This window comes from Zootoca vivipara, chromosome 6 (assembly GCF_963506605.1).
Source record: "Zootoca vivipara chromosome 6, rZooViv1.1, whole genome shotgun sequence".
Classification (NCBI taxonomy): domain Eukaryota; kingdom Metazoa; phylum Chordata; class Lepidosauria; order Squamata; family Lacertidae; genus Zootoca; species Zootoca vivipara.
The window spans coordinates 1,105,688-1,132,572 of record NC_083281.1 but is presented as its reverse complement, the minus strand read 5'-3'; the positions used below and the strand labels follow the sequence as shown (position 1 = coordinate 1,132,572).

The 26,885-nt window shown below is 53.8% G+C and overlaps 2 protein-coding genes across 2 annotated transcripts; one reads left to right on the top strand and one right to left on the bottom strand.

The window, feature by feature from the left end:
• Nucleotides 1-295: 295 nt before the first annotated feature.
• C6H19orf44 (chromosome 6 C19orf44 homolog) lies at nt 296-7,094 on the top strand. Its single transcript, XM_060276495.1, has 8 exons — nt 296-380; nt 2,219-2,794; nt 3,166-3,469; nt 3,843-3,916; nt 4,667-5,165; nt 5,293-5,391; nt 5,762-5,931; nt 6,924-7,094. Exons 1-8 carry the CDS (start codon nt 297-299, stop codon nt 7,005-7,007), a joined length of 1,890 nt encoding a protein of 629 aa, XP_060132478.1. The 5' UTR covers nt 296; the 3' UTR covers nt 7,008-7,094.
• A 540-nt stretch (nt 7,095-7,634) lies between these two features.
• Nucleotides 7,635-26,422, bottom strand: CHERP (calcium homeostasis endoplasmic reticulum protein). Its single transcript, XM_035116989.2, has 18 exons — nt 26,324-26,422; nt 25,024-25,197; nt 23,256-23,449; nt 21,389-21,526; nt 18,377-18,528; nt 16,593-16,704; nt 16,407-16,496; nt 15,081-15,306; nt 14,795-14,973; nt 13,694-14,123; nt 12,347-12,585; nt 12,049-12,182; nt 10,793-10,879; nt 10,367-10,519; nt 9,579-9,689; nt 9,383-9,477; nt 8,450-8,635; nt 7,635-8,006 (listed from the first exon to the last, which is right to left on the bottom strand). The coding sequence occupies exons 1-18, from the start codon at nt 26,361-26,363 to the stop codon at nt 8,002-8,004; spliced, it is 2,745 nt and encodes a 914-aa protein (XP_034972880.2). The 5' UTR covers nt 26,364-26,422; the 3' UTR covers nt 7,635-8,001.
• Between the last annotated feature and the right edge of the window lie 463 nt (nt 26,423-26,885).

The following is a 26,885-nucleotide window of genomic DNA, read 5'->3' as shown; positions in this document are numbered from 1 at the left end:
GAGTCGCTGCCGTCGCCGGCGGCCGGCTAGCCGACGGACGCTCCCTATTGGCTGCCTGTTTTCCCGCCTCGCGCCCCATTGGTCCGATTGGTGCTTTCCCTCTCCCCCTCCCCCCGCTCGCGCCTCGCCGCCTTACGCGCCTCCGCCCTCCAGCTCGCTGATTGGCTGCCGCGTCTCGCCAATGAGAGAGAGGCTCCAAGCGGCGACTCTAGGCCAATCCGGATGGGGGATATTGCTACGTCGGGACGGTTGCTAGGCGACGGGGAAAGGGTTTTCCTCCGGCGGCGGCGGCGGCCATGGCGATGAGAAGAGCGGAGGGCAGGAGCGCGGCGCTCGCCCGGGCTCAGGCCCAGCTGACGGGGAGCCGCTTCACTGGGAGGGTAAAGGGGGGGGGAGAAAGGGTTTGTTTTAAATGAAGACGCCGGCGCGGTGACGTCATACGTCGCAGCTGCTGCGACGTCAAAGGGGTCGGCTGCGTGACGTCACGCGGTCATTCTAAGGGGTTTCCGAGGGTGGAGGGTGTCCCTGAGCATGTGAAGAGCGCTCCCCCTCGTAGGCATCTCCTCTGCGCCCCGTAAGGAGAGAAGCAATAATAATAATGTATATGCATAAGAACAACAAATATAATAATAGCAACAATAATATATAATATACAACTATTTTCATTTATAGCCCTCCCATGTGACTGGGTTCCCCTAGCCACTCTGGGCAGCTTCCGACATATATAAAAACATAAGCCATAAACTTTGTTTTTGCAAATGCTGCTTTTAGGGACCAGCAGGAGACTGTCCTCTCCCAAGGTGCCTGGAGGAGATGCACTGCCATGCCTAGCTTGGTGCTGCCTTGGCTTTGAAAGCGCAGCTGTAGTTAAAGCACGGAATTGCACATGCAATTGTTTCAAAAACACTATATGTGTAATTTTTTGCGCTTGTTTTTTATTGCAAGTTGCTTCAGGAAGCCTCAGAGAAAGGAGGTGAAATCAGTAGTGATGGAATGTAAAAGAACGCAGTATAAAATGTATGTGAATTTATCAGCCTGGGGCGACGACAAGTGGAAGTCGATTTAGAGAAGAGTTTATGTGAAGTTAAAAGAAATTATTTTATTTGATAAATGTGAATATATGATATATTTGAATTAGGTTATGATTTAGACATTTATTAATAAGTTTTTAATTTGTATATTGTTTATAATAGGTATGTCTTGTTTCGTTTATAGCTTTCATATTATTTGTATGTATTTTATTTGAATAATTTTGATCAAAATCTGTAAAGGTTATTTTAAAAATCAAAGAAAAGAAAAGAAATCAGTAGTGATGACACGCCCAGGTAGGGTTTGCCACCTTTGTTCTGGAAAAATACAGAACAGGGTGGGGTGATTTTTTTTCTCATCTGGTGTTGAAGCGACTTCAAAGCAAGCTATTACAATCTCTTGCAGCCCAGCAGAATGGCCCCTCTGGAATTTGTAACACATGTACACATACACACATGAATTTGTAAATCTGTCTGTGCTTGGCTACCTAGAGCTTAAATACATGACGTGTCATACACCCATTCAAACACATACATTTCCCCGCAGGACCAATTGCAGTCATCAGCAGTCGTTAACAGCCATCAACAGGTTCACCACTCCTATTAGCCCATCACCCATTCCCACCCACCCCCACCCTCTGAATATACATAAGGGTCTGGTTGATTCTGTTTCAGTGTATCTGACGAAGTGTGCATGCACACGAAAGCTCATACCAAAATAAAAACTTAGTTGGTCTTTAAGGTGCTACTGAAGGAGTTTTTTTTATTTTGATACATTTAGAGAGGATCCCAAACTTGGCAGAGAGAGAGAGAGAGAGAGACGACCTGAAATACAGGACCAAACTATATCGAAACAGGATGTGGCATTTCACATTGAAATAATGGGACATTCCTGTATTATACAGGACAGGTGGCAACCCTACCCAGGTGAACCCTGTTACTCACTTTTTATTTATTGCATTTATAACCCAGGCTAAAGAGGAAAAAAAAGAGCTCGGTTAGGCTGAGAGCCGGTGTCTAGCCCCAAAGGTCGCCCAGTGAGCGTCATGGCCAAGTGGGAATTTGAAACCCTGCTCTCCTAGGTCCTATTTTGACACTAACCACTATGCCCCCCCGGCTCTCTTCCTGTTGTCATCCACACCCGTCTTCCTGACATGACCTCTCTTAACCCTCTGTCCTTCCCCCTGCAGGAGGAGCTGGACGTGGCTCCCAGGAACAGATTGGCAGCCTTGGAGCCCAGCGGAAGCCCTGGCCTGTCTGCCATCTACATGGCCAGTGACCTGAGCGACCTCTCTGACCTGGGGAGGAGGGAGCTGGAGGAGGGGGCAAGCTTGGCAGAGACCCCAACACCGCCGCAGACTGGACCCCACCGCCGGTTTGTCAAGCAGAAGCCCCCGGAGGTAGCCCTGGACACCCAGCAGGCAAGGCCCAGTCCTGCCACAAGGACAGGGTTTGCCGCTGCCTCCAGAGGGGAGAGGGCAAGCTCCGCCCTCAGGAAGCTGGCACAGATTGAAAGCAAGATCCGCAGCCGGAAGGCCGGGCAGGACGTCGGCCAGGCGCCCACAACGGACGAGGAGATTTCCCTGAGCGACTTCAGCCGCAGCCCCGAGCGGAGGCCAGGAGGAGGACGAGGGAGCCTGGGAAAAGCCACGGGGCTGAAGGAGGAGGCCGCGGCCCCCATCTGCAGCAGCAGCAAGGGTGGCACAGAGAGAGGCAGGCAGGTCTCTCCCAAGGAATCGGAGCAAGAGGACCTGCTGGGCAGGAAGGTAATTTGGGGGAATGCGTAGACTTCACTGCACTGCTGGGGAAAATAAGGTCCTGTTTTACTGACAAGGGCAGTTTGGGTTTTATTGGCCGTCCAGGCTGAACCCACAGCTTGTTGGGCTTTGAACCCCAACATTTCCCCTACAGCCCTTCTGCCTGAAAAAGTGTTCGTGGAAAAGTTGGGGTGGGGGGCGCTCAGCAGCTTGCCGCTTGGCCCTCTGCTCTGGCCTGCGAGGCAGTGACCCCTCAGCAAAGGACAGCATCTGTGGCGGGTTCCATTGAGCTGCAGGAGGAGGTGGAGGTGGTAGTGATTGTTTGGGGCTGCTCAGAGCCGCAGTGACCTGACCCTTTCCCTCCCCCATGCTTTCTTAAGAAATGGATCCGGTCCCCACCAACCCCACCTTCTTCCCGCCCGAGGTCTCCTTTGGCCGGCAAAACTTTCCTGAAGAGGCCCACGCCCCGGAGTCCTTCCCCACCAGGCAAGCACCCCCCGGCACAGCTGAGCAGGGGAGCATTTCGTTCCTCGACCCCGGCAGGCTCCTCTTCCCCCGACGTGAGCTCCTTGGCTCCGAGGGAGGCGTCTCTCTCCGAGCGAAGCGTGGTGCGGTCCCTCGACGAGCTCTTCTTAGCGGCGGGTGGCGGGCCCAGCGACGACGACGACAACAGCAGCAGCAGTGGTGAGTCACCTCTGCGGGGGAATGTGCGAGAGATGCGCCGGCAGAGGAATGCGTGTCTCAGGCAAAGGGAGAGCCAAGTTGAAAGGGAGCAGGAAGCAAGTGGATGGAGCTCTGTGGGCAGAATCCGCTCAAGGGGGACAAGGGTTAGAATGGGGTGACCCTGGTCCTTGACCTGCTCTGGGCAGTCCTTGGCTGGCAAAGGAACCTTCAGCTGGGCTGTGGAGGCTACTCAGGTGAGAAGAGCAACCTCCGAGGTTATACACTTCCTGTGGGATTGCAGGCAAAAGGGGAGCAGCCCCTGAGAGGTGGAGAGAGACTCTCAGAGATTTCAGGGTGCCCCACTGCTGAATGTCCATCTCGTTCCTTGCTGCAGATTTCAGAGTGAACGTGTTAAGCCTGGACGACTTGGCCCCCGCTGCAGCCAGCCAGAACGAAGTGTCAGGAGAGGTAAGAACCCCCTGTTTAGGGAAGTTTTCAACATCTGATGTTTTATTGTGCTTTTCATTCTGTTGGGAGCCGCCCAGAGTGGCTGGGGAGGCCCTGCCAGATGGGCGGAGTATAAATCATAATTTATTATTATTATTATTTCTCCCCGTCCTCAGCAGGAGCCAAACATTTGTCACGTCTGTTCCTTTGTGGTGGCGTGAGCATTGCGAGGAAACCACAACCGAGAGTCTTAATAACCATTATTATTATTGCCAGGGTTTTTTCTCTGCCAGCTTCTGGCCACCGCGAGGGGTCTCAAAAAAATCACAAAAGAAAAAACTGCAACTTGGAAAAATGTAAAGACAACGTAACCTTTCAGAAAAGACTAAAAGAGCCAAACGTGCCCATTTTCATCCTATGCAAAGGCAAAGGGAGGGCCACCTCACCCCCCCCCCCCCCGCAATAACCTTGCCTGAGGGAGCAGAAGCCAGCCCTGATGGAACTGAGCTCCTCTTCCTTTTCAGGGTGCCAGGCCAGTGCGGGGCAGGCAAGGAGAAAGTCTTGCTGGCCCCTCAATACTCCTTATTTGCAAGAGACTAGCTTGCCGATGAGCATGGAGCAGCCTGACTGGGGGTGAGGGGTGGCTTGTGATTCGAGTTGCTAGCATGGAGTTTGCCATTCCAAAGTTGGCAGTGGGGGGGGGGCTGTGCTTCAGAGAGCCTCGTCACCTCCGCGTCTCACATGATACTCACAGAAAGACGTCCTTTCTAGGCACCTACAATGCCTGAGGACTCAAAGGAGGAGCTGGGAGCCTCCCCCTTCGCTGCCGTCAACCAAAGCCCCTTCAAAGCCCAGAGCCCCCCCAGGAGAGAAGCTGCTTCCCTGGAGGAGGAGGAGGAGGAGGAGGAGGAGGAGGAGGAGGAGGAGGAGGAGGAGGAGGAGGAAGATGATCCAGGAGACACAGAGATTTCCGAGCGGCTAAACAGCACTTCTGCTGAGAGCTCCCATCCCGAGGAGGAAGAGGAAGAGGAAGGAGAGAATCCCACCAGTGCAGAGTATTCGGAGGACTTTGAGTCCTTGGCCGCATCCGGGGAGCGACCTTCCTCCAGGGACCCCTCGGGTGCCTGGCCGCCTTCTGAGCACCCTGCCTCGTCCTCCCTCACCTGCCCTCCACAGGGCGCCAGGACCACCTGCCTGCCAGCGAGGGTCGTTGTGAAGGATGCTGCCGTGCAGACAGGCCGCTCCTCTCTGGCCTATTGCTGGCTGCAAGGTAAGCCGCTCCCGGCTCAGGCTGGGCGAGATCCATGCAAAGCTCTGATGTCCTTCTAGGCCTGGCCCAGGTGCCCTCGGTTCACCTGCCAGTCTCCCAAGAGCACCTCCTCCTTCTCCTCCTCCAGGCGACGCTCCTGCAGCTCTCGGCCCAACGATGGGAGCAGGAAGCCCTCTGGAGACCCCGCCCATCGCCAGCCACGTCGTGAGCTTGGAAACGCTGGAAGGTACCCTCTCCTCCCGCTATCCTTGAACCAAGCACCCGCTTGGCACGAGCCAGCTCACCCCAGCCTTTGCCTGTCATTCAGCTGCATGGCATGCAGAAGGGCGCAGGAAGGTGTCTCCGAAACCCCAGCCAGCCATTGTTGCTGGTCAACTGCGTTGCCTCTGTCCCCCGTGAGAAAGAACTGGAGCAGAGCTGGGGGGGGGGGGTCCAGAAGACAGGTCTTTCCGTATGGGGTCTGAGCAAAGGCTGCCCTAGAGCAGAGTCTGGGGACCAAGGGAGCCCTTGGCCCCGTCAGCCCTCTTTTCCTCTCCCCACCCCCACTCCCACGCTGACTCCCTCCCCGCACCCACCTCCCATTCTCCCGCCCGCAGCCCTGACCACCTACAGCCCGGCCGTCTTCGCCCTGAACGAGCTGCTGAAGCAGAACGTGCTGCTGATCCGGCAGTTTGCAGACACCGCCCGCCGGCTCCACGCCTCCTGGGTGGCGTCGCTGGAGGAAGAGGGGGGCTTCCACTACCACACCCTGGAAGAAGCCAAGGAGGTAATGCTCGCTCGCAGGCCCTCCTCCCCAGGGCAGCTGCAGCCTTTGGGACCGCAATGGCCGTGCTGGCTGGGGGAGGGTGGGAGATGCAGTCCAAAACACCCGCCGGGGGGGGGGGGAGGCGGAAGTTGGGTTTTATTCCCCTCGTAAAACTGATTCTAGAAGTCCTGGACTTAAAATTGTTGTAGAGAGTCCTAATAATCCTTTGTGCCTCTTTTGAGTCTTCCTCTTCCCCTTGTCTCCCATCTGCCCCCTCCTTTCAGCAATCAAGGCAGCTCACTCTTGTTTTTATCCTGTTCTAATACAGTGGTGCCTCGCTTAACGAATGCCCTGCTTAACAAAAGGATTTTTCGAGCGGAGGTTGCCTCGCTAGACGAATTTGTTTTATGAAAAATTCGTCTAGCGAATCGCGGTTTCCCATAGGAATGCATTGAAATTCAATTAATGCGTTCCTATGGGCAAAAAAAATGCATTCCTATGGGATTCGCTAGACGAATTTTTCGTTATAAGAAAAGACCCGTGGAACAAATTAAATCCGTCTAGCGAGGCACCACTGTACTGGTTTGCTTTCCTCCTGGCTTCCCAAGCGCCATAACCTGCCCACATTTTATCGGGTGTGTTAGTTTTTTCCTTCCGTGAGTTGCGGAGTTGTCTTATTCCAACAGGCTTTGGGGGAGAACTGCCTGTTTTTAAGGAGAGGGCTGGTGCTGTGATTAATAGATCTATTTGGTTTCATTCTATTAAGGTTTGGTGTTCCTCCCTATGTTGCTTCTATTTCACCTGCTAGCCACCGAGTTCCTGTCAGGGGGGAAAGGCAGCATGTAAATAAATACAATAATGCAGAAAGTAACTTTGGGTGGTTCCTAATACGGAGGACCATCCTTGCAGTTTCCAGCAAGTCTCATTGTCCCGAGGACGAGTGTCTGTGGGTCTTTTAAGGGCCTTGCAGCAGCATTCCCTGTGGGTCTCAACCTTGCTTTGTCCCTCTGCAGTACATCGAGCGCCACAAGCCCCCGCCTCTGACGGTGGAGCAAGCTTTGCGAGAACAGGAGCGCCGAGGGCAAGCCGCCTTTTGAAAAGCACACGGGGGGAGCATCGGAGCTGGCCCTCCGGAACGAGAAAGAAACCGCTCAGGTCCCAACAACTGGCCAGCACTTTTACCGGAAGGAAGGGCCGAGGCTCTTCCAGAAGAAGGCAAGCAGAGGCCCTACAAATCACAGCAGAGAGGGGGGGGGGAAGAGGCCGTTGCCCCACTGACTCCTGCCTTGCGGACTCCTGCACAGCCCCCCAGGACCATACAGCGTCAACCAGAGCATTGAAGAGAAACCTCAGCGGAAATTGAGCTGGGGTGGGAGACAAGAGGACACCCTGCTGTGTTTTTTGAGTGTGCAGAATTCAGTTGTGCCTGGTATGAAACACCTGTACATGGATGAATGCGGAGACGAGCCTCCCCACCCAAATAAATCTCATAAACTGCATAGAAGGAGAGGGGGGGAACAACTTTTGTTTATTGGAAGGCAACAGTAAGAACGAGGCGGGTAGCTGATTCTGAGCAACCTGAGTGGTGGCCGAGAAATCTCACAGCTACGGAAGCCAATCTTCAACAGTCGCTACATCACCATGTTGGGGGCGGGCGGTTGCGGAAGGGGTCTACTATGGCTGGTGGTCTCTGGACACCCCCCCCCTCTTGGGGCGTTTGGGCAGGAAAGGAAGGCAGCTTCTGGGAACGCGTCGTGTTTTGAAACAGGTGGGTTGGGCAAGGCAGGTGGGGGGTGCAAGGGGGGGTGACACTACGGAAGAGTCGGCCGACCCGGCTCCTTTGGAGTCTTGCCCAAAAGGTATGTACAAAAATAGAAAAGGCCTAGATAATTTCTCTTCTCGCAAAGCCTCCTGGAAAGACACTCTCGGGAGCAGGTTAGCCCTCTGCATCCCGACGGGCAGAAGGGGGGGGGGGGGTCGTCTAGGGCGGCAGCGGCCAAGAGGTACAGTAGAGAGCCTCAATTCATGTGGCTAGGCCAGGGCTCGGATGCTGACGGACGACCGGCTGGGCTCCCTTGGCTCCGAGTGGCGTTAAGCTTCGGGAGGAAAAAAGAAGGGTCAGGCGGGATGCAGGGGAAGCAGGCCCTTCCTGCCGCCAACGGGGGGGGGTACCCATGAAGACGCCCACCCGAATGGGAGAGGTTGCCCCCGTTCCCGCCCTCCCTCACACTGGGCTGGCAACCTCAAGAGACCCTTTGCCCTTTCGCTGCTCCTTGATCTAGCTTTCCCCGTGGCAAAGGGAAGCGTTTGGCTAAAGCCCTGGGGCTGAGCAGCCTGCTGGCTCCCCCCACATTTGCCCCTTCTGCCTTAGCATCTCGGGGAGGCGAGCAGAGCCAGCGTCTGGCCGTCCTCGTCAGGCGGTCGTTTGCCAAGCGCTGACAGCCCACCGGCAAGGGTGCAGTAACGGCGTCATACAGATGGAAAGCAAACTGGGAATGGAACGAGGGGCTGCGGCAGACCCGGCAGCTTGCCCACTTACTTTCATCCCTGGCCTTCATGCGGGCGATGAAGGAGTAGCTCTTGTTCCTCCGGTAATTCTCATAGGGGTCGTCCAGGGCCACCCCCACGCCCTTGTACTGATCCCACTTGTCTCGGATGTCGCCGCCTTTAATGGGGTCTTGGATCCCCTGCTCCTTGGCCCCCAGCCCCCCGGAGCCGCTCCACCCTGGGGAAAGGGAAAAGCAGGCGGTTGGCAGGAGGGAGGGAGGGGGCGTCAAAGCACCTGTCTCCAGAAACCTCTGGCCCAAGGGTGGAGGAGCCCAGCACCACCAGCAGCAGAATCAGGCCAAAAGGGGGCCCGCGCAGCCCGGCATCCTGACCCGGCGGTGGCCAACCAGGTGCCCCCAAACCTGAAAGCTGGACCCAGGCTCCACAGCAGCGACTCTCCCCAGCTGTGGCCGGTGGGTTGCAGCTCTGCCCAGCCCTCAAACGCTCTACGTTGGCAGGCAGACTCACAGAATTGTAGAGTCGGAAGGGACCCCGAGGGTCATCCAGTCCAACCCCCGGCAATGCAGGAATGTTTCACTCAATGTGGGGCTCGAACCGCCAACCCTGAGATCAAGACCCCCGTGCTCTACCGACTGAGCTACCCCAGAGACAGAAGGCGATTCCTCTGGAAGGCTTTTAATTTCACCTTCGTATCTCTCCCCCCCCCCACTTTCCTCCCAGGAGATTGGGGTGGCCTACACAGTTCTCCCTTTCCCCATATGATCCCCACAAGGAGCCTGCAAGGTAGGCATTAATGCAGGGAGTCAATGACCAGGCTGGGAGCCACCCAATTCCTGGCCGAGTGGGAATTTGAACCAAAGTCCTCCTAGCCAGACACCCTCTAACCACCAGAGACGTGGAACAAGCCCCTTTATACTGACCCCGCCCTTGACAGGCAGAGCCATTGCGCAACAGGCTGCCTTACCCATCTTCACCAGCATCTGGTGCCCCTTATTCTCCTCTCCGAGTCTCGAATCGGGGATGGGGGGCCCTGAACTGGATCCCAATCCGGCTGAGGAGCTACAGAAGGGGCGGGAGAAACCGAGGAGAAGTGAGGATTATCGTGTCGATCCCTCGGCCCCCAACCCTTCCCCCCCCCCAAGCCCCTTCGCAAATCTTACGGAGGCGTCTGACTGCGGGATCGGGACCGGTGCCGCCTTCCAGGGGAGTACGATTTCGACCGGGATCTGGAACGAGAGCGGCTCTGAGAGGACCGAGAGCCGCTTCTGCTCCTGGGAAGACCAACGGGGGAAGAAGCAAAGTCAGGCCCTCTCTCTCTCGGGAAGAGACAGCCCTCTCTACCCAAGAGAGAGAGAGAGAGAGATCTTGAGCATCAGAACAACTTGGCCACAATCAGGAAATTTTGCCCATGGGATGACTATTTTCCACCTTGCCCTTTCGAATCTCTGGCACCCTATCTGCGTAACTGAGCAATTCTAAAATATAGATGCGCTTTGACTCTCGCAAGATTGAATGTCTTGCCCTCAGCTGGACTTGAGGGACAATTCCAACAGATGCCACCCGGAAAACGCTTACGTCCCTGTGGAGATGGCAGTCCCAAATCGGTGGCGCATGCCCTTCTGGCTTGAGGAATGAGATGATCCCCTCTTTTATTGTCCAATCTGGGTCACCCAGCCACTGCCCCAGTGTCCTTTCTCTGGGCAGATCAAGAGGAGCAGGGGACAGCAAAGGCGGCAAGGTTTTTAGCTCTTATCTGAAAAGGCTGCCAGGTAAAGAACCCGCAACCTCCTGCATGTGCCGGAGGAGCTGCAGTGGCCAGAGAGGCAAAAGCTTCAAAGGCAAGTGGGCTGGAAAATAAGCCGGCCAGCCAGAAAGGCAACGTCTGCAGCTGCCTGCCCCCGCCCCCCCGTGCCAGCGAGACCCAGGCCCTCCTGCCCTTCCTCCTCACCTGGACTGGGACCGGGAATAGGACCGTGACCGAGAGCAGGATCGCGAGCGGGAGCGGGAGTAGGAGCCGGAGGACTTGGACGACCTCGAGTTGGACCGCGAAGAGGAGCGCCCTCGGCTCTTGGACCTGCTGCTGCGGGATGGAGAGGGGCCGCTGGGCAGGGGAGAAAAGGGGGGGGTCTGAGTGATGCTGTGCCACGGGGGCATCGACCCTGGACTCCTGCAGCCAAAGCGCCTGGGTGGCCCCCGGACAGCAGCCGAGCCAGGAGCCCCCCCCCCAGCCCAGGCAGCAGAAATCTCCTTCCCCTCCAGGAGAGGGCCGTGCTCAGTTTAGATACAGGGAGGGGGTCCCTCTGCACCTCCCCACTCCCCCTTTGTCTCCCCCTGTTGACGGCACTCTGCACGCTCCCCGGAGCCCTGTGCCCACCTGTTCCTCTTCTCCTGCCCCTTGCGCCGCCGGGCCCTCATCTTCGCCCGGAAGAACTCGTACAGACCGTTCTGCTCCCAGCCCTCACTGTAGGAAAAAGAGGAGGGGTGGGCATTTAAAAGAAGATATCATTAGGCTTTCACATAATGTATTACTTATTATTATTATTATTTGTTGAATTTATATACCGCCCTATACCCGGAGGTCTCAGGGCGGTTCACAGAATAAAATCAAGATATAAAAGCCACAAAAGACATAATAAAAAACAACAACCCATCATTACTATTCTTATTTTTCTCATCCCATATCACTCGATGTTATGTCTCCACTCCCCAAACTGCGCATTTGTTTCTAACATTATACAAAGTATAAAATGTAAAACTGAAAATAACATACTATCGCACTTCCATTGTTCAAGACATAAATCCATCTTATATTGAAGAAGAACAAAACAAAACAAAACCATAACTGTGAGGGGGAAAGGGTACAGAGAGCCCCCCTCCCCATCCTGAGGAGCAGCTCCTCCACCAGCAGTAGCGTCAGCGGGGAGGGGGAAAGAGTCCAGTGAGGAAGGAGGAAGGAGGAGATGGGGCTCTAGCAGCATAGGAGAGCCCCTGCTGCACGTGGGAGAGGAAGAGAGAGGGGGAAGAGGGGGAGAAGGAAAACATGGAAAGGAGACCCTTTTCCCCTCCGGTTCCGGAATTACGCAGGAGGAAACGCGGGAGGAGATTTGGGGTGCCCAGACTCTTATGTTGGAAGAGGACGCGGAGCGCGCCATTCCAGGGTTCTGGGTCAGACTAAGCGGATGTATCCTGTATAGCTCTAGCACTGTAAATAGCCTGCACTCAATAAAAGCATGAAAAGGCAAAGGTCTGGAGAGTCGTTACTCTAGAGTAGTCGCAACGCATCACCTGTGACAACAACAACAACAATAATAATAATATTTATACCCCACCCATCTGGCCGCCTTCAGAGATGTCTTCCAAAACTCAGAAAGTTATCTTTCGAGTCTCTTAACTCTAACAGTTAATTTTGCCATTTCGGCACAATCCATTAGTTTGTGAATCCATTCTTCTTTTGTGGCAATTGCTGCTGCCTTCCACTTCTGCTCATATATAAAAATCCTTGCCGCCGTTGTTGCACACATGAACAATTTTATCACCATTTTCGCCATCTCTGGCCCAATCGAACCTGGGGGCAATTTAAAAAAAACAACAAGCCAGCCAAAGGAGCCCTTTCTGGGCCTCGTCTCTCACCTGTTTCTTGGCCGGTCGTGCGAAGGGGGGCTGTAGAAAGCCTCCACGGCTGCCAGAAGCCTCTCGCTGGGGGGCATGGGGGGCGGCAGGCGGATGTCTTTGGGGTCCAGAGGCTTGTAGTCATGATCCTCCAGCTAGGAGAGGAGGGGAAAGGAGCCGTCATGGCACACGGTCCAGCTGGAAAAGAATTCCCCGCCCCCCCTGGGACCATGAGGGAGGAGCCACGTGGGGTCGGGCGAGGCCTTCTCCTGCCCTTCTGGAGGTGGGGGGGGGCGGCTCCCCCCACCAGGTCACTTACTTTGACCAGGGGGGCCATCAGTCCGGCAGGGAGGTCGAAGTAGGGGACGTTGGGCACGAGGCTGGGGTCGTCGTGGTTGACGTGGGGTGGGCCCTGCCTGCGCATGTGGGGGGGCTGCCCGTTGAACCCGTGGGGCGGGGGCCCAAAGTCAGGGTGCTGCGGCCCCCCCCAGGGAGGGTGCTCACTGATCCCCGGGTGCGGCATTCGGTGGCCCGGGTGGTGGTGCGGGGGCCCGATCTCTGCAAAGGAAGGAAGGAAGGTTCAGAAGAGCCCGAGTAGCTGCAGGATCCGAACACAGGAACAACACCTTGGGGTATAACCCTGGGCAGTGTTTCTGGGGGTCCTGGGCTGCCCAGATGGCAAGACACCCCCCCCTCCAGGCCTCGCTGATGGGAGTCCAAAGGAAGGCAGTGCAAGGCGTTTGGTACCGGAAGGAGGCAGACAAGGAGCCATCCAAGTGCCTTAGGGAATCCGCTCTGGATTTGTGGAGGGTTTACACCTTAGCCCAGGGGTCAGCAAACTTTTTCAGCAGGGGGCCGGTCCACTGTCCCTCAGGCCTTGTGGGGGGCTGGGAGGGGGGAATGAATGAATTCCTATGCCCCACAAATAACCCAGAGATGCATTTTAAATAAAAGCACACATTCTACTCATGGAAAAACATTCTACTTATGTAAAAACACGCTGATTCCCGGACCGTCTGCATGCCAGATTTAGAAGGCAATTGAGCCGGATCTGGCCCCCGGGCCTGTTTGCCTACCTATGCCGTAGCCTTTTCTCCTCCTGAAGATAACTCAGAAGGCAGCAGAGGTTTCGGATCAGAGGGTCCCACGGGAATTAACGTCCCCTGAATCAACTTGGCAAGGATCAGGGCTGGGAGACCTATCAATATTATCCTTCAAAACTGGTTTGAAGTTCATATCGTGACATGTCGTTTTGCAATTTTTTGGCCTGGAAATATATTGTGAATCATGTTGTCCATAGCTCCATCCGCATTTCAAACATTGGTATCCAGCGGTACCTTGGTTTTCGAACGTCTCCATTGATGAACGGTTTGGAACTCAAACGCCAAAACCCAGAAGTAAACGCTTCGGTTTTAGACTGCTTTTCAGAAGTCGAACGTGCCGAAGCATGGCTTCCGAATTCAGTTTTCCGGAAGCAAACGCTTCTGTTTCCGAACATTTCCGAACTCGAACTGTCTTCTGGAACGGATTACATTCGGAAACCAAGGTACCACTGTATCGTGATCTTTAGCAGCTGGTATATCAATGTGGAAACCAGGTTATCGCCCAGGCCTGGCGAATGACCCCCTTAGCCCCTCCCGGCCAGCCTTCTGCCTCCTCCACTCACCCTGGGGGAAGTCGCCTTGGGGGTAGTCGAAGCGGTGCGGGTAGGGGGGCCGCTCGAAGGGGTGGCGCGGCGGGAAGTCGTCCTGCATGAAGCGCGGCGGGAACCGGTTGAAGTTGTGCGGGTGGGGCGGCTGGTTGAACTGGGGGTGCTGCTGGTGCGGCGGGAAGGGCCCCCGGAAGTGGGGGGGCCTCTGCATGCGGAAGGGCGGCTCCCTCTGGCCCCCTCCCCAGGGCGGCTGCTCGTGCTGGTTGTTCCAGGGTGCCTCGAACTGGCTGTTCCAGGCGGGGTCCGGCTGGCTGTTCCAAGGGGCTTCGCGCTGGTTGCTCCAGCCGGGCTCTCTCTGCTCACTCCACATCCCCTCGTGGTTGCTGTTCCAGGGGGGGCAGTGCGGGGGGCCCTGGTGGTGGGGGAAGGGGGGCTGCTCTGGGGGCTGCAGGAGACAAAAGGCCTCGGTTAGCGGGCGGGCAGGCGGGCAGAATAAGACCCTCCCTGCCCGCAAACTAGTGCATGCTCCGGTTATCTCCTGCTTGGACTACTGCAATTTACTCTCCATGGGGCTGCCTTGGAAGGTGACCTGGAAACTGCAACTAATCCAGAACGCGGCAGCTAGACAGGGGACTGGGAGCGGCTGCTGAGACCATATAATATCGGTACTGAAAGACCTACATTGGCTCCCAGGACGTTTCCAAGTACAATTCAAAGTGTTGGTGCTGACCTTGAAAGCCCTCAACGGCCTCAGCCCAGTATCCCTGAAGGAGCATCTCCACCCCGGACACCGGGGTCCCTCTCCCAAGGGCCTTCTGGTGGTTCCCTCCCTGCGAGAAGCGAAGTTACAGGGAACCAGGCAGAGGGCCTTTTCGGTGGTGGCGCCCGCCCTGTGGAACGCCCTCCCCGTCAGATGTCAAGAGAATAAACAACCTGACTTTTAGAAGACATCTGAAGGCAGCCCTGTTGAGGGAAGCTTTATTCAGTTTTTAATATTCTATTGGGAGCCACCCAGAGTGGCTGGGGAAACACAGCCAGATGGGCTGGGTATAAATAATAAAATTATTATTATTACTACCACCCAAGCCCTCCCCTCCAGCTGCCCACCCAAAGTACCTGCTGCTGCGCCCAGGGGGTGACAGGATGTGGCTGCTCGAACCAGGGCGGCTTGTTGGGGGGGATGTGGTCATGGGGGCCGGGCCCCCGGGGTCCAGGTGTGGCCGAGTCGGCGGCCCCAGCCCCCGCGGCCTCGTACTCGGCGGAGCCTGGCAGCGGCAGCTGTGGCTTCCCTTCGTCTGAAACAAATGTGGACGTGAGAGTCAAGCTCGTTTGGGGTGGGGTGGGCTCAGAAAGGGCAGGGGGGGAGGTATACCCCCACCATGAACGGGGACCCCAACGGTACCTGTGGGAGTGATGGGGGCGGCTGGCGGAGGTGGGGCGGGGGCGGCCTTCACTTCGCTTTCCGGAGCTGGGATTTGCAGTTGCGGCTGCGGCTGCTGTTGCTGTTGCTGCTGCTGGCTGAGACTGCTGACAAACTCCTCGTGCTGGGTTTTGAGGGTCTGGATCTGTTGCTGGAAGGCCAGTTGGACCGGCTGCACCACGCTGCCAAACTCCGTGATCAGGGTGGCCTGCCAGGACCACGGGGAAGGGGGTGGCATTTGCCCGGGGGGGGGGGAGGACAGAGAAGAGGAATCTTACAAAGGAAACGCGTCTCATTCATTCAAAAACAGGCGGGGGGCTCTTTTTAAGGCACCACAAACATTGGAGGAAAGAGGGTGGTCTCTGAGAACAGTTCTACTCAAGAGTAACCCTCCCAGGTTTATTTGTATGCTGCCCTCCAAAGCAAATCTCATGGCATGAAGGAAAGCCCCATAGTTTTAACTAAGCGGTTTGCATTAATACGTCAACGCTGAGTTTCTCTCGAACTCGGCGTCCCCCTGGCTGTTGTCGGACTGCAACTCCCACCGTCCACTAGCAGCGACGCAGGGGAGGCGGAACGCAAACCAAGAGCGAAATGAAATGAAAAAGAGCAACTTGGCCACGGGCGGTTTTTAACGTTTGATGTTTTTGTTTGCCAGAAGCCACCCAGGGCGGCTGGCGCAACCCAGTCAAATGCACGGCATATAAATAACAAGAAGAATTAACTGAACAACAACACCAGTAGTAGTAGTAGTAGTAGTAGTAGTAATAATAATAATAATAATAATAATAATAATAAGGGTTGCCAAAAAACAGGACACATTCATGTGCTTCGTCATATGATCAATTAGGTGGGGCTCGGCTTACCGACCCCCACCCCCGCAAAGAAAAAACTGCATCCCAATGTTTTGTAGGCCTCAAGTTTCTAGTCCTCCAGAAGGCTTCTCTTCTTTTTCAATAAAATGATAATAATAATAAATGATAATGATATCGATGATGAGGATAATAATATCTGTGCAGAACCCGGACTTGGTCACCTCGGGGGGAAACTTTTACTGCAAGATAAATTTTCCTCTTTTTTGCGCCGTGCATTTTTATTTAGTGAGCAATGCATCTCTGCCACGACCTGGTGCTTGGAAGTGCGGTGTCCTGCCGTCTCATATTCCCAAGAATTCCTTCCCCCCCTCATCTGTCACGCTTCGCCAAAACCTCTTCCTGAAGAAGGGAGCCGTTTTCTGGGGAGACCTGGCCGTTTGCTCTCATCACCATCCCCTCGGCCTCCTCTCCTCCTCCTGCTCCCCTCCCTCACCTGGTACTGGCCCAATCCGAGGGCCGGGCTCTGGAGCTGCTGGATAATGGCCTCGTCGAAGTAGCCGTTCTTCTCCCACAGCTGAAGGAGCTGTGGGAAACCAAGAGGGAGAGAGGGGCTGTTATTGGGCTCTGGGGCTGCAGGCAGGGCCCTGGGCACCCCCGAGGCCACGCCAGGGCGGCTCACCCGGGCAATCTTCTGCTGCTTGTCCTCCTCCACGGCCAGGAAGCTGGTGCAGTAGATGGGGACCACCACTTTCTGCAAGGCGGCCAGGAGATCCCGCTGCTGCTTCCGCTGGCTGGGAAGGGAGAGAGGAGAGCGGGGAAGAGGGGAAGCTTCAGAAAGTTCAGCCGGAGGTTCAGTTTGTTGCCCACAGGGGGGGGGGTGTTGGGGGTCCTGCCCTCTGGAGCAGCAGGAAAGAGTCTGGCTCCCCCTTGACAACAGATACCTCTGGCTATCTCCTGCTTGGACTACTGCCATGCACTCTCCGTGGGGCTCCCTTTGAAGGTGCCCCAGTAACTGCAACTAATCCAGAATGCGGCAGCCAGACTGGGGACTGGGAGCGGCCACCGAGACCACATAACACCGGTCCTGAAAGACCTGCATTGGCTCCCAGGAGGTTTCCGAGCACAATTCAAAGGGTTGGTGCTGACCTTGAAAGCCCTAAACAGCCCAGTAGACCTCAAGGAGCATCTCCCGAGGGACTTCTGGCGGTTCCCTCCCTGCGAGAAGTGAGGTTACAGGGAACTAGGCAGAGGGCCTTTTCGGTAGTGGTGCCTGCCCTGTGGAACACCCTCCCATCAGATGTCAAGGAGATAAACAACTTTGCAACCTTTAGAAGACAGCTGAAGGCAGCCCTGTACAGGGAAACCTTTTAAGGTGTAATGTTTTATTATGGTTTTATGTACAGTGGTACCTCGCTAGACGAATGCCCTGCTAGACAAATTTTTCACTAGACGAATGGGTTTTGCGATCGGAGGTTGCCTCGCAAGGCAAATTCGTTTTGTGAAAAATCTGTCTAGCGAATTGAGATTTCCCACAGGAATGCATTGAAATTCAATTAATGTGTTCCTATGGGCAAAAAATAAAATAAAATAATTTTTTAATGCATTCCTATGGGATTCGCAAGACGAATTTTCGCAAAACGAATTGACTCACAGAATGAATTAAATTTGTCTTGCGAGGCACCACTGTATCTTGGAAGCCAACCAATGTGGCCGGGGCAACCCAGTCGGATGGGTAGCATATAAATAATAACTTTTTCTCCCCTTGGCTCTCCATCGCCTCTGACTGTTTAACCCCATCAGTTAACAAACATGGAAACGTACGCTATAATGTCATTGCTTTAGTTAAATAAATAAATTGTTTAAATTGTTCTTAAGGAAATTATTGTTTTCCTCCTTCCAATAGAGTACGGCAGAAAAGTTGTCCAAATATAAACAGTTAACTTATTAAACCTCACAATAATTTCACAATTATCTGCCTCAAATTATCTGTTTGAGCAATGGATTCAAACTACAAGAAAAAAGATTCCACCTAAACATTAGGAAGAACTTCTTGACAGTAAGAGCTGTTCGGCAGTGGAATTTGCTGCCAAGGAGTGTGGTGGAGTCTCCTTCTTTGGAGGTCTTTAAGCAGAGGCTTGACAGCCATATGTCAAGAATGCTTTGATGGTGTTTCCTGCTTGGCAGGGGGTTGGACTGGATGGCCAATTCTAGGATTCTAGGATTATGTATTTCTAATAGCAGAACCAAATCAGTGATTTTTGATACAACTGAAAAACTACTCTGAAAATCTATTATTCCAAAAGGGAAACCTTCCTCTGGCTGTAAACTATTAAGGTTATACCGGCAAGAATGACTCTTCCTCTAAAAAAACCCATGATTTAAATCAAGTCTTCCTGACTAGTGATTTAAATCGATTTGATTTAAATCCAATCCGCCCTGCCCCGGAGTGAGGCAGGACCTCACCAGTGGTGAAGGACATCGTTGATCAGGTAGATCAAGTGGAGGCGCAACTCGAAATGCGCCCCCTCGGCGGTGATGCGGTTGCGCAGGTGCCCGGCCATGAGTTCACAATGCTGCGGGGACTTGGCGTTGCTGAACATCCAGTTCTTGCCGGCCTGGGATAACAAAAGGGAACAGTCAGAGGTGGCCATGAGCCAAGGGGAGAAAGTCAGGTTTTGAGAGAGAAAGAGAGAATATTTGCTCCACCATCATTTGGACTGCAGACGATTAAATTTAAAATGATCTTTCACCATTATTCTACATTGCCTGACATTCTAGGCTAATTGTGAAAGGTCATTTGGAATAGCTATGTAAAAAAAAATGTACCCTAAGCAGGGATTTTAACCCTTCTATATAATTAAATGCAAGAACTGTAAACAAAAGTAGACAAATATCACACATGAATCCAAGTAGCATTCAAGCCAGCAAGAGTCATATAAAATGCAGGCTTCCTTCAACAGGAAAGAAAACAAGATATTCCTGCCACGAAAGGAAGTTGGCTTGCTGTGCCGTTAAGCCACAGAAAATAAAAATGCAAACATTTATTTTTGGAAAAAAATAATATCAGAAATGTCCCGAAGCACCACTAAGTGACTGACTCCAGAAAACCATCCAAACCGTTGGTCTTTAGCAGGGCCGGATTGAGGTTTGATGCGGCCCTCAGCTCCTGAAGGTAACAGGGCCCTTTCTATGTCCTGCTGTCCTTTGTCAACAACAAATGGTCGTTGTTTTTCGTGTTAAATATATGCCATATGGTAATTGATGGACCTAATAGGTATCTCAAGCCATTTGCACAAAACAAAATAGGTATCCTATATAATAATGTCCCTGTGTCCCTGCGTCCAGTTGTCCCGTGTGTCCCTGGGGTACTGCGCATGTGCCCCAGGGATACAGGGATTGGACAGCAGAGACTGCGCGCGCGCACTCTCCCCCCCCCCTCTGCCTCCTCCAACCGCCGATCCCGCCGGACACTGCCTCACTGCAGGGCACGTCAGGGAAGCGAGGGTGGAGGCCGGCGAAGGCCTCCTCACAACCCTCCCTGGCCCGTGAGAGGAGCGGCGGTTGGAGGAGGCGGGGGGGGGGGGAGAGGAAGGAAGGAGGAGAAAGCGCTCCTCCGTTCCTGTCCCCCTGCCGCCGACAGCAAGGACGGGTCCCAGGGTTCGGAGAAGCGCTGCACAAGCGCTTCTCCGAACCGTGGGATGTCTGCTTCCTGTCGGCGGCTGCGGGAGAGGAACGGAGGAGGAGAAAGCAGAGCGCTGCTTTCTCCTCCTTCGTTCCTGTCCCCCTGCCGCCGACAGCAAGGACAGGTCCCAGGGTTCAGAGAAGCGCTGTGCAAGTGCTTCTCCGAACTCTGGGATGTCTGCTTCCTGTCGGCAGCTGCAGGAGAGGAACGGAGGAGGAGAAAGCAGCGCTTTCTCCTCCTTCGTTCCTGTCCCCCTGCTGCCGACAGCAAGGACAGGTCCCAGGGTTCGGAGAAGCGCTGCGCAAGCGCTTCTCCGAACCCTGGGAGGTCTCCTTGCTGTCGGCGGCTGCGGGAGAGGAACGGAGGAGGAGAAAGCAGCGCTTTCGCCTCCTCCGTTCCTGTCCCCTTGCCGCCAACAGCAATGACAGGTCCCAGGGTTCGGAGAAGCGCTGCGCAAGCGCTTCTCCGAACCCCAGGATTTTCTAGAGCCCGTTATTGAACGGGCTGAAATACACTAGTTTTATCATAAAATACATATTTTATGTAGGCACCCTATATATAGAAAGGAGCAAAGCAGTGATATTTGAGGGAGCAGGCTAGCAGGCCATGACTTACATCCTAGGAGCCGACACAACACAAAACACTGTTGCTGTATGTAGGCTTTATTTTATTTGTTTTTTATCTTATATTTTGGAAATGTACATCCAGCTGGTTTTTTCCCTTAAAATTTTATGGGGGCCCCCAAGAGAGTGGGGCCCTGAGCTAGAGCTTGTTTAGCTTATATGTATATCCAGTACAGTATATCCATAAAGAAGGCTGATCACCGAAGAATTGATGCTTTTGAATTATGGTGCTGGAGGAGACTCTTGAGAGTCCCATGGACTGCAAGAAGATCAAACCTATCCATTCTTAAGGAAATCAGCCCTGAGTGCTCACTGGAAGGACAGATCGTGAAGCTGAGGCTCCAATACTTTGGCCACCTCATGAGAAGAGAAGACTCCCTGGAAAAGACCCTGATGTTGGGAAAGATGGAGGGCACTAGGAGAAGGGGACGACAGAGGACGAGATGGTTGGACAGTGTTCCCGAAGCTACGAACATGAGTTTGACCAAACTGCGGGAGGCAGTGCAAGACAGGAGTGCCTGGCGTGCTCTGGTCCATGGGGTCACGAAGAGTCGGACACGACTAAACGACTAAACAACAACAATATCCAGCACTGGTCTTTAGGGAGAATCCACAGCTGGACACAAGAGCACATCCTCTGGGCATAGCTGCCAAGTACCCCGTTTTTACTTACCTTTTCCCGGTGGTACCCCGTATCACTTTGTCTCCCGTTTTTCTCCGTTATTTTCTCCTGCCGACAGCCATTTTTTTTTCCGATTTGCCCTTCTATGGGCACCAAAAATGGCTGCCGGTGGCTTCAAAAGTCGCATCTACGCATGTCCGGTGCATAGACGTGACTTCCAGTGTCGGCGGCGACCATTTTTGATGCCCATAGATGGGCGGAGCGACACTGGAAGTTGCGTCAACGCATTTCCTGACATGTGTACAAGCAACTTTCGAAGCCGGCAGCGGCCATTTTTGGTGCCCATAGAAGGGCAAAGCGACACCGGAAGTTACGTCGACGCAACTTCCGGTGTCACATGGCTGCCGGTCCCGGATTCTGCAGTCCGGGACTTGGAAGGTAAGCCTCTGGGTCAGAGCGCTACAACACACGGCCTTCGACGCCTTTGGGGGGGGCAGCCCACCTGCGACATCAGGATGCAACCCCACCCACCCCCGAGCCCTGCCTACCGAGATGGCGTCTTTGGTGCATGTGTCGATGATGGGCTGGAGCAAGTTGTCGAACTCGTTCATGTCCAGCTGCGTCTCCTCGAGGACCTTCTGCATCTGCTGTTCCACGGCCAGCGCGATGGCGGAAGTGATTTGCTCCTGGGGGTGGGGGGGGTGGGGGTGACAAGGGTCTTGAAGGTAGAGTTGGGTGGCGAGAGAGCCCACCCACTCGCACCCACCTCCAAGCGAGGCCCTGGCACCTTGCTGCCCCTCAAGGGCTACCGCGAACAAGCCAGTGCGAGCTGCCCTCTTTGCAGAGCTGGAAGAGGAGGAAGGGGCTAAAAGATCTTAAGCTCCCCACCCCACCCCACCCATGAACTTTCCTATGCCACACAAACACAGAAGCCATGAACTGGAGGTGCCAGGATAGCCCCACCCTGGCTGCGTGCTGGCATAGGGATAAAAAGGTAAAAAAGGTAAAGGACCTCCAGAAGGGTTAAGTCCAGTCCAAGGCGACTCTGGGGTTGCGGCGCTCATCTCGCTTTCAGGCTGAGGGAGTCGGCGTTTGTCCACAGACATCTTTCTGAGTCATGGGGCCAGCAGGACTAAGTCGCTTCTGGCGCATGACGTAAACCAGAGCGCATGGAAACGCCATTTACCTTCCCACCCCAGCGGTACCTACCGTATTTATCTACTCGCACTGGCATGATTTCGAACTGCTAGGTTGGCAGGAGCTGGGGCAGAGCAACGGGAGCTCCCCCCGTCGCGGGGATTCAAACCGCCAACCTTCTGATCAGCAAGCCCAAGGGGCTCATTGGTTTAGACCACAGTGCCACCCGCGTTTGAAGTCTGGCATAGACTCCACACTCTGCAAGATGATTTTAAAAAGCTCTCAGGAGCACACAGAGTTAAGGCACCTTGCTTTTCCCTTTTTAACTGCCTCTTTCATTTTTGTATATGTATATGTATTCTTTATATTCTTTATAGAAAGATAAAAAGTACCCGACCAAGGAAGAATGGCAAACCAAGCTGACGGACTATGCCAAAATGGCAAAATTAACTGGGCATTCAAAGCTCAGGAACCAAGAGGACAATAACTTTTTAAAAAGAATGGGGGGCAAATTATAATTTATCTAGGAGATCTTTGTAAGCAGATGAAAACATTATCAGGATTTTAATCACACTTGTAAAGTAACAAAAACTATGGACAAAATGTGGATAACGGACTTGTTAATGGAAAGGTACCCCTGACCATTAGGTCCAGTTGCGGACAACTCTGGGGTTGCGGCACTCATCTCGCTTCATTGGCCGAGGGAGCCGGCGTACAGCTTCCGGGTCATGTGGCCAGCATGACTAAGCTGCTTCTGGCGAACTAGAGCAGTGCATGGAAACACTGTTGACCATCCCGCCGGAGCGGCACCTATTTATCTACTTGCACTTTGACGTGCTTTCGAACTGCCAGGTTGGCAGGAGCTGGGACCGAGCAACGGGAGCTCACCCCATCGCGGAGATTCGAACCGCCAACCTTCTAATCGGCAAGTCCTAGGCTCTGTGGTTTAACCCACAGTGCCACCCGCGTCCCTAACAGACTGGAATGCAGTTGTAAATGCTGACATTGGGACCCCTGGAGGGGATGGGGGGAAGTTCACTTTGAATTGACTTTTATATAAGTTTATATTTTTTCAACAACAAAAAAAACAAATAAAAATTTAAAATAATTAAAAGTACAAAAATGCAAGTGCAGAGAGTAAGATAAAATGCAAAAAAAGAAGAAATGAGAAATAGTGCCCACGTAGAAAACAAAACAGAAGAAGAACAATCTGTATCTCTATTGTGTCTGAGCCAAGAGCCCTGGCTGGCTTGCATCTCCGCCCACCTGCCCTTTTACCTGTCTCAGAGCCAGGAGGTGCTGCTCTTGCTGTTGCAGGTTCCACAGGCTCTGCTGGATCAGCTCCTCCATGGAGGGGGTGCCCTGCGGCGTGGGGAGGGGGGTGGCGGCGGGGGTGGCCGTCGCCAGGGCGGGCTGGGGAAGCGGCTGGATCTGCGGCGCGGGCTCCAGATCTTGGCTCTGCTTGCACAGCACTGGAAGGGAGGGGAGGGAGATAGGAGCATGTCAAGGAAAGACGCTCGAGTCAGCAGTTCCAAACCATGCGCCACCTCAGGGGGGCTGCGGGGGCCCCTTCCAATAATAATAGTAATAATTTATTATTTATACCCTGCCCACTCTGGGCGCTCCCATCAGAATTGATAAATAATAATAACAATAATAATAATAATAATAATAATAATAATGTCGTCTAAAAACTTCCCTAAACAGGGTTGCCTTCAGATGTCTTCTAAAAGTCAGGTAGTTGTTTATTTCCTTGACATCTGACGGGAGGGCGTTCCACAGGGCGGGCGCCACCACCGAGAAGGCCCTCTGCCTGGTTCCCTGTAACCTCACTTCTCACAGGGAGGGAACCGCCAGAAGGCCCTTGGAGCTGGACCTCAGTGTCCAGGCTGGACAATGGGGGTGGAGGCACTCCTTCAGGTATATTGGGCCTTTGAGGCCGTTTACAGCTTTAAAGGTCAGCACCAACCCTTTGAATTGTGTTTGGAAACATCCTGGGAGCCAATGTAGGTCTTTTAGGACCAGTGTCCTATGGTCCTGGCGGCCGGTCCCGGTCCCCAGTCTAGCTGCCGCATTCTGGATTCGTTGTAGGTGGCAGGCGAGGAAAGCAGGGCAGGTGAAACACAGGCAGAGCCTCTCTGGAATTACAGCCCTTCATCCAAAGATCACAGAGCAGCTCATTAATCGATCTTGCCAATGGATGGCTCTGTTCAACTTCCGACGCTTTAAACCAGGCACCCCCAAACTTCAGCCCTCCAGATGTTTTGGACTACAATTCCCATCTTCCCCAACCACTGGTCCTTTTAGCTAGGGATCATGGGAGTTGTAGGCCAAAACATCTGGAGGGCCGCAGTTTGGGGATGCCTGCTTTAAACTAAAGAAAGTTAACTAGGCAGTCCTTTCCCCCAGAGCATTTCCATCAAGGGACATTTCAACAGCAGAAAGATCTCAAAAGAAATATCTGTTTAGCTCCAGGATAAATTCTGCTTCCGGGGGATTCTGAGACCCGAACCTAATTGCCCCAGGCAGTGATTGGCATTTGCCTAGACGCCCACTTGCAAGGCTGAACCTCTGAATTTTGACCCGCAAATCCTACTAGGAAGTTCTGTGTGGCCGACATGGGGAGATCGCATCCAGCTCATCCACAGCATCTCCACTTCCAAGTTCAAAAGCTGGAGGTCGGATTTAAAAGCTCTGACATTCTGTCGATTTTCCTTTTTTTGAAAAAAGACGGGCAAAACAACTCCACTGATCGGTTGGCCAATTCCAAGCCAAAAGGAGGGCCGGCCAGAATTTGCATGGGGGGTTTCAAAGGGAAGGAAATTCTTTCCCAAAAAAGGTCGGGAGAGAACCAAGGATTCCCATGAAGCCCCGCTCTCCACCCCACCAAGGGCATAGCCAGTGCCAGACGCCAGGGTGGGTGCCTGGCACCCTTCAAAAACTGATATGTGCCATACTGATATTTCAAAATGTTCTACAGGGTTGCGGCTACTAGAAAGTCTCCCGCTAGCCACCCCACCACCACCCTGCCCCCCCCCAAACTCACGCTGTTGCTGTTCCAGGGCCAGCTTGTACTTGTAATAGCCGTAGAAGTCACCCCCGAAGAGGAAAGAGAACTTGGGGTTCTCCTTCTGCTTCTCCATGGTCATCTTCTCGAACTCGGGGCCGTTCCGCGCCACAAACTGAGCCAGCTTGTCGATGACATTGCGGAGCTCCTGGTCTGGAGTTGCGGGGGGTGGGGGGGAGAAAATTGGGGGACCAGTCAAGGCTTGTGTCAAAGAAAAGGTCCCGACTTTCAGCTCTTCGGTGGGTCACAGGGAGCGAACTAGCACAATAGCCTGTCTCCCCTACTCAGAGTAGACCTGTTGCTCAGCCTCCTACTCGGAGTAGGTATTTAATTTAATGAATTTAATCATCTTACCTTGTTCTGTTTTATTATTTCACCGCTCCTTCCCAGTTCCTGCCCCACAGTCAGTCTTCCCTACTCAGAGTAGGCATTTGATTTGATGAATTTAATCTTATTCTTAATCTTAATATTAGGCAGAGGGCCTTCTTGGTGGTGGCGCCTGCCCTGTGGAACGCCCTCCCAACAGATGTCAAAGAGGAAAACAACTACCAGACTTTTAGAAGACATCTGAAGGCAGCCCTGTTCAGGGAGGCTTTTAATGTTTAACCGACCAATGTATTTTAATATTTTGTTGGAAACCGCCCAGAGTGGCCAGTCAGATGGGTGGGGTATAGATAAATAATAATAATAATAATAATAATAATAATAATAATAATAATAATAATATATCTTGTTATTATTATTGTTATTATTATTATTATTATTATCTCTCCCTCCCAGTTCCTGGTGGCTCCCAACCCACGGGCAGTCTTCCCTACTCAGAGTAGACCCATTGCTCAGCCTCCTACTCGGAGTAGGCATTTGATTTGACGAATTTAATCTTATCTTGTATTATTATTATTATTATTTCATGGCTCCCTCCCAGTTCCTGGCGGCTCCCAACCACACGGTCTGCCTCCCCTACTCAGAGTAGACCTATTGACATGCAAGTTCGAAGGAAGGGGGAGGGGGGAGGGGGTTGTCCTCGGGGGCTTCAGTTATTTTTTGGGGGTGGGGGGTCTACTCTTGAGTAGGTGGCATGGCTAAAGGAGGGACAGCCCCCCTTGATTTCGCCTCTCCCCTCCCCCCCCGGGATCTCACAAGAAGAGGCGAGGGAGGGAGGGAGGGAAGCGGGGGGGGCTCCTCGTGCTCCTGAGCATACGCAGAGTGCCTGAGAGGGAGAGACCGGAGACCCCACCCCCACCCCTAACGTGACCCCCACCCCCCACGTGGGGCTCACCTTCTGGCGGCGGCGGTAGCGGCGGCGGCGGCATCTCCATGGCGGCGGCGGCGGCGGCGGCGACTCGAGCAGCGCCTCCGAATAGCTCGCTAGGCCCCGGGCGGCCGCCAAGCGCAGCTGCTGAAAAAGGGGGCGGCGCTTGCGACAACGGCCGCCGCCAAGCGCGGTCGCGGTGGAGACCGCCGGAGCCACGCCCACCAGCCGGCGCCGCGTTCCATTCCGAGGGAGAGAGAGGGAAGGAGGGGGTGATGCGCGCGCAGCCCCATTCATAAGGAAGCGGCGGCTCATTCATAAAGTGGCGAGGGAAACCGGAGGCTCCGCGCGGAGGTTAGAAATAGATAGAGGCAGGGATGCCCTGACGGGTTTACGTCGTAGAAGCTCAACAAGCTCTAGCTTAGGGCCCCACTCTCTTGGGGGCTCCCCAAAAATTAAAGGGGAAAAAACCTGGGTGTACATTTATAAATATAATCTATCTATCTACGGTATCTATCCCAGTGTCGGATTTATGTACTGTATAAGCTAAACAAGCTCTAGCTTAGGGCTCCAAGGGCCCCCCCAAAAA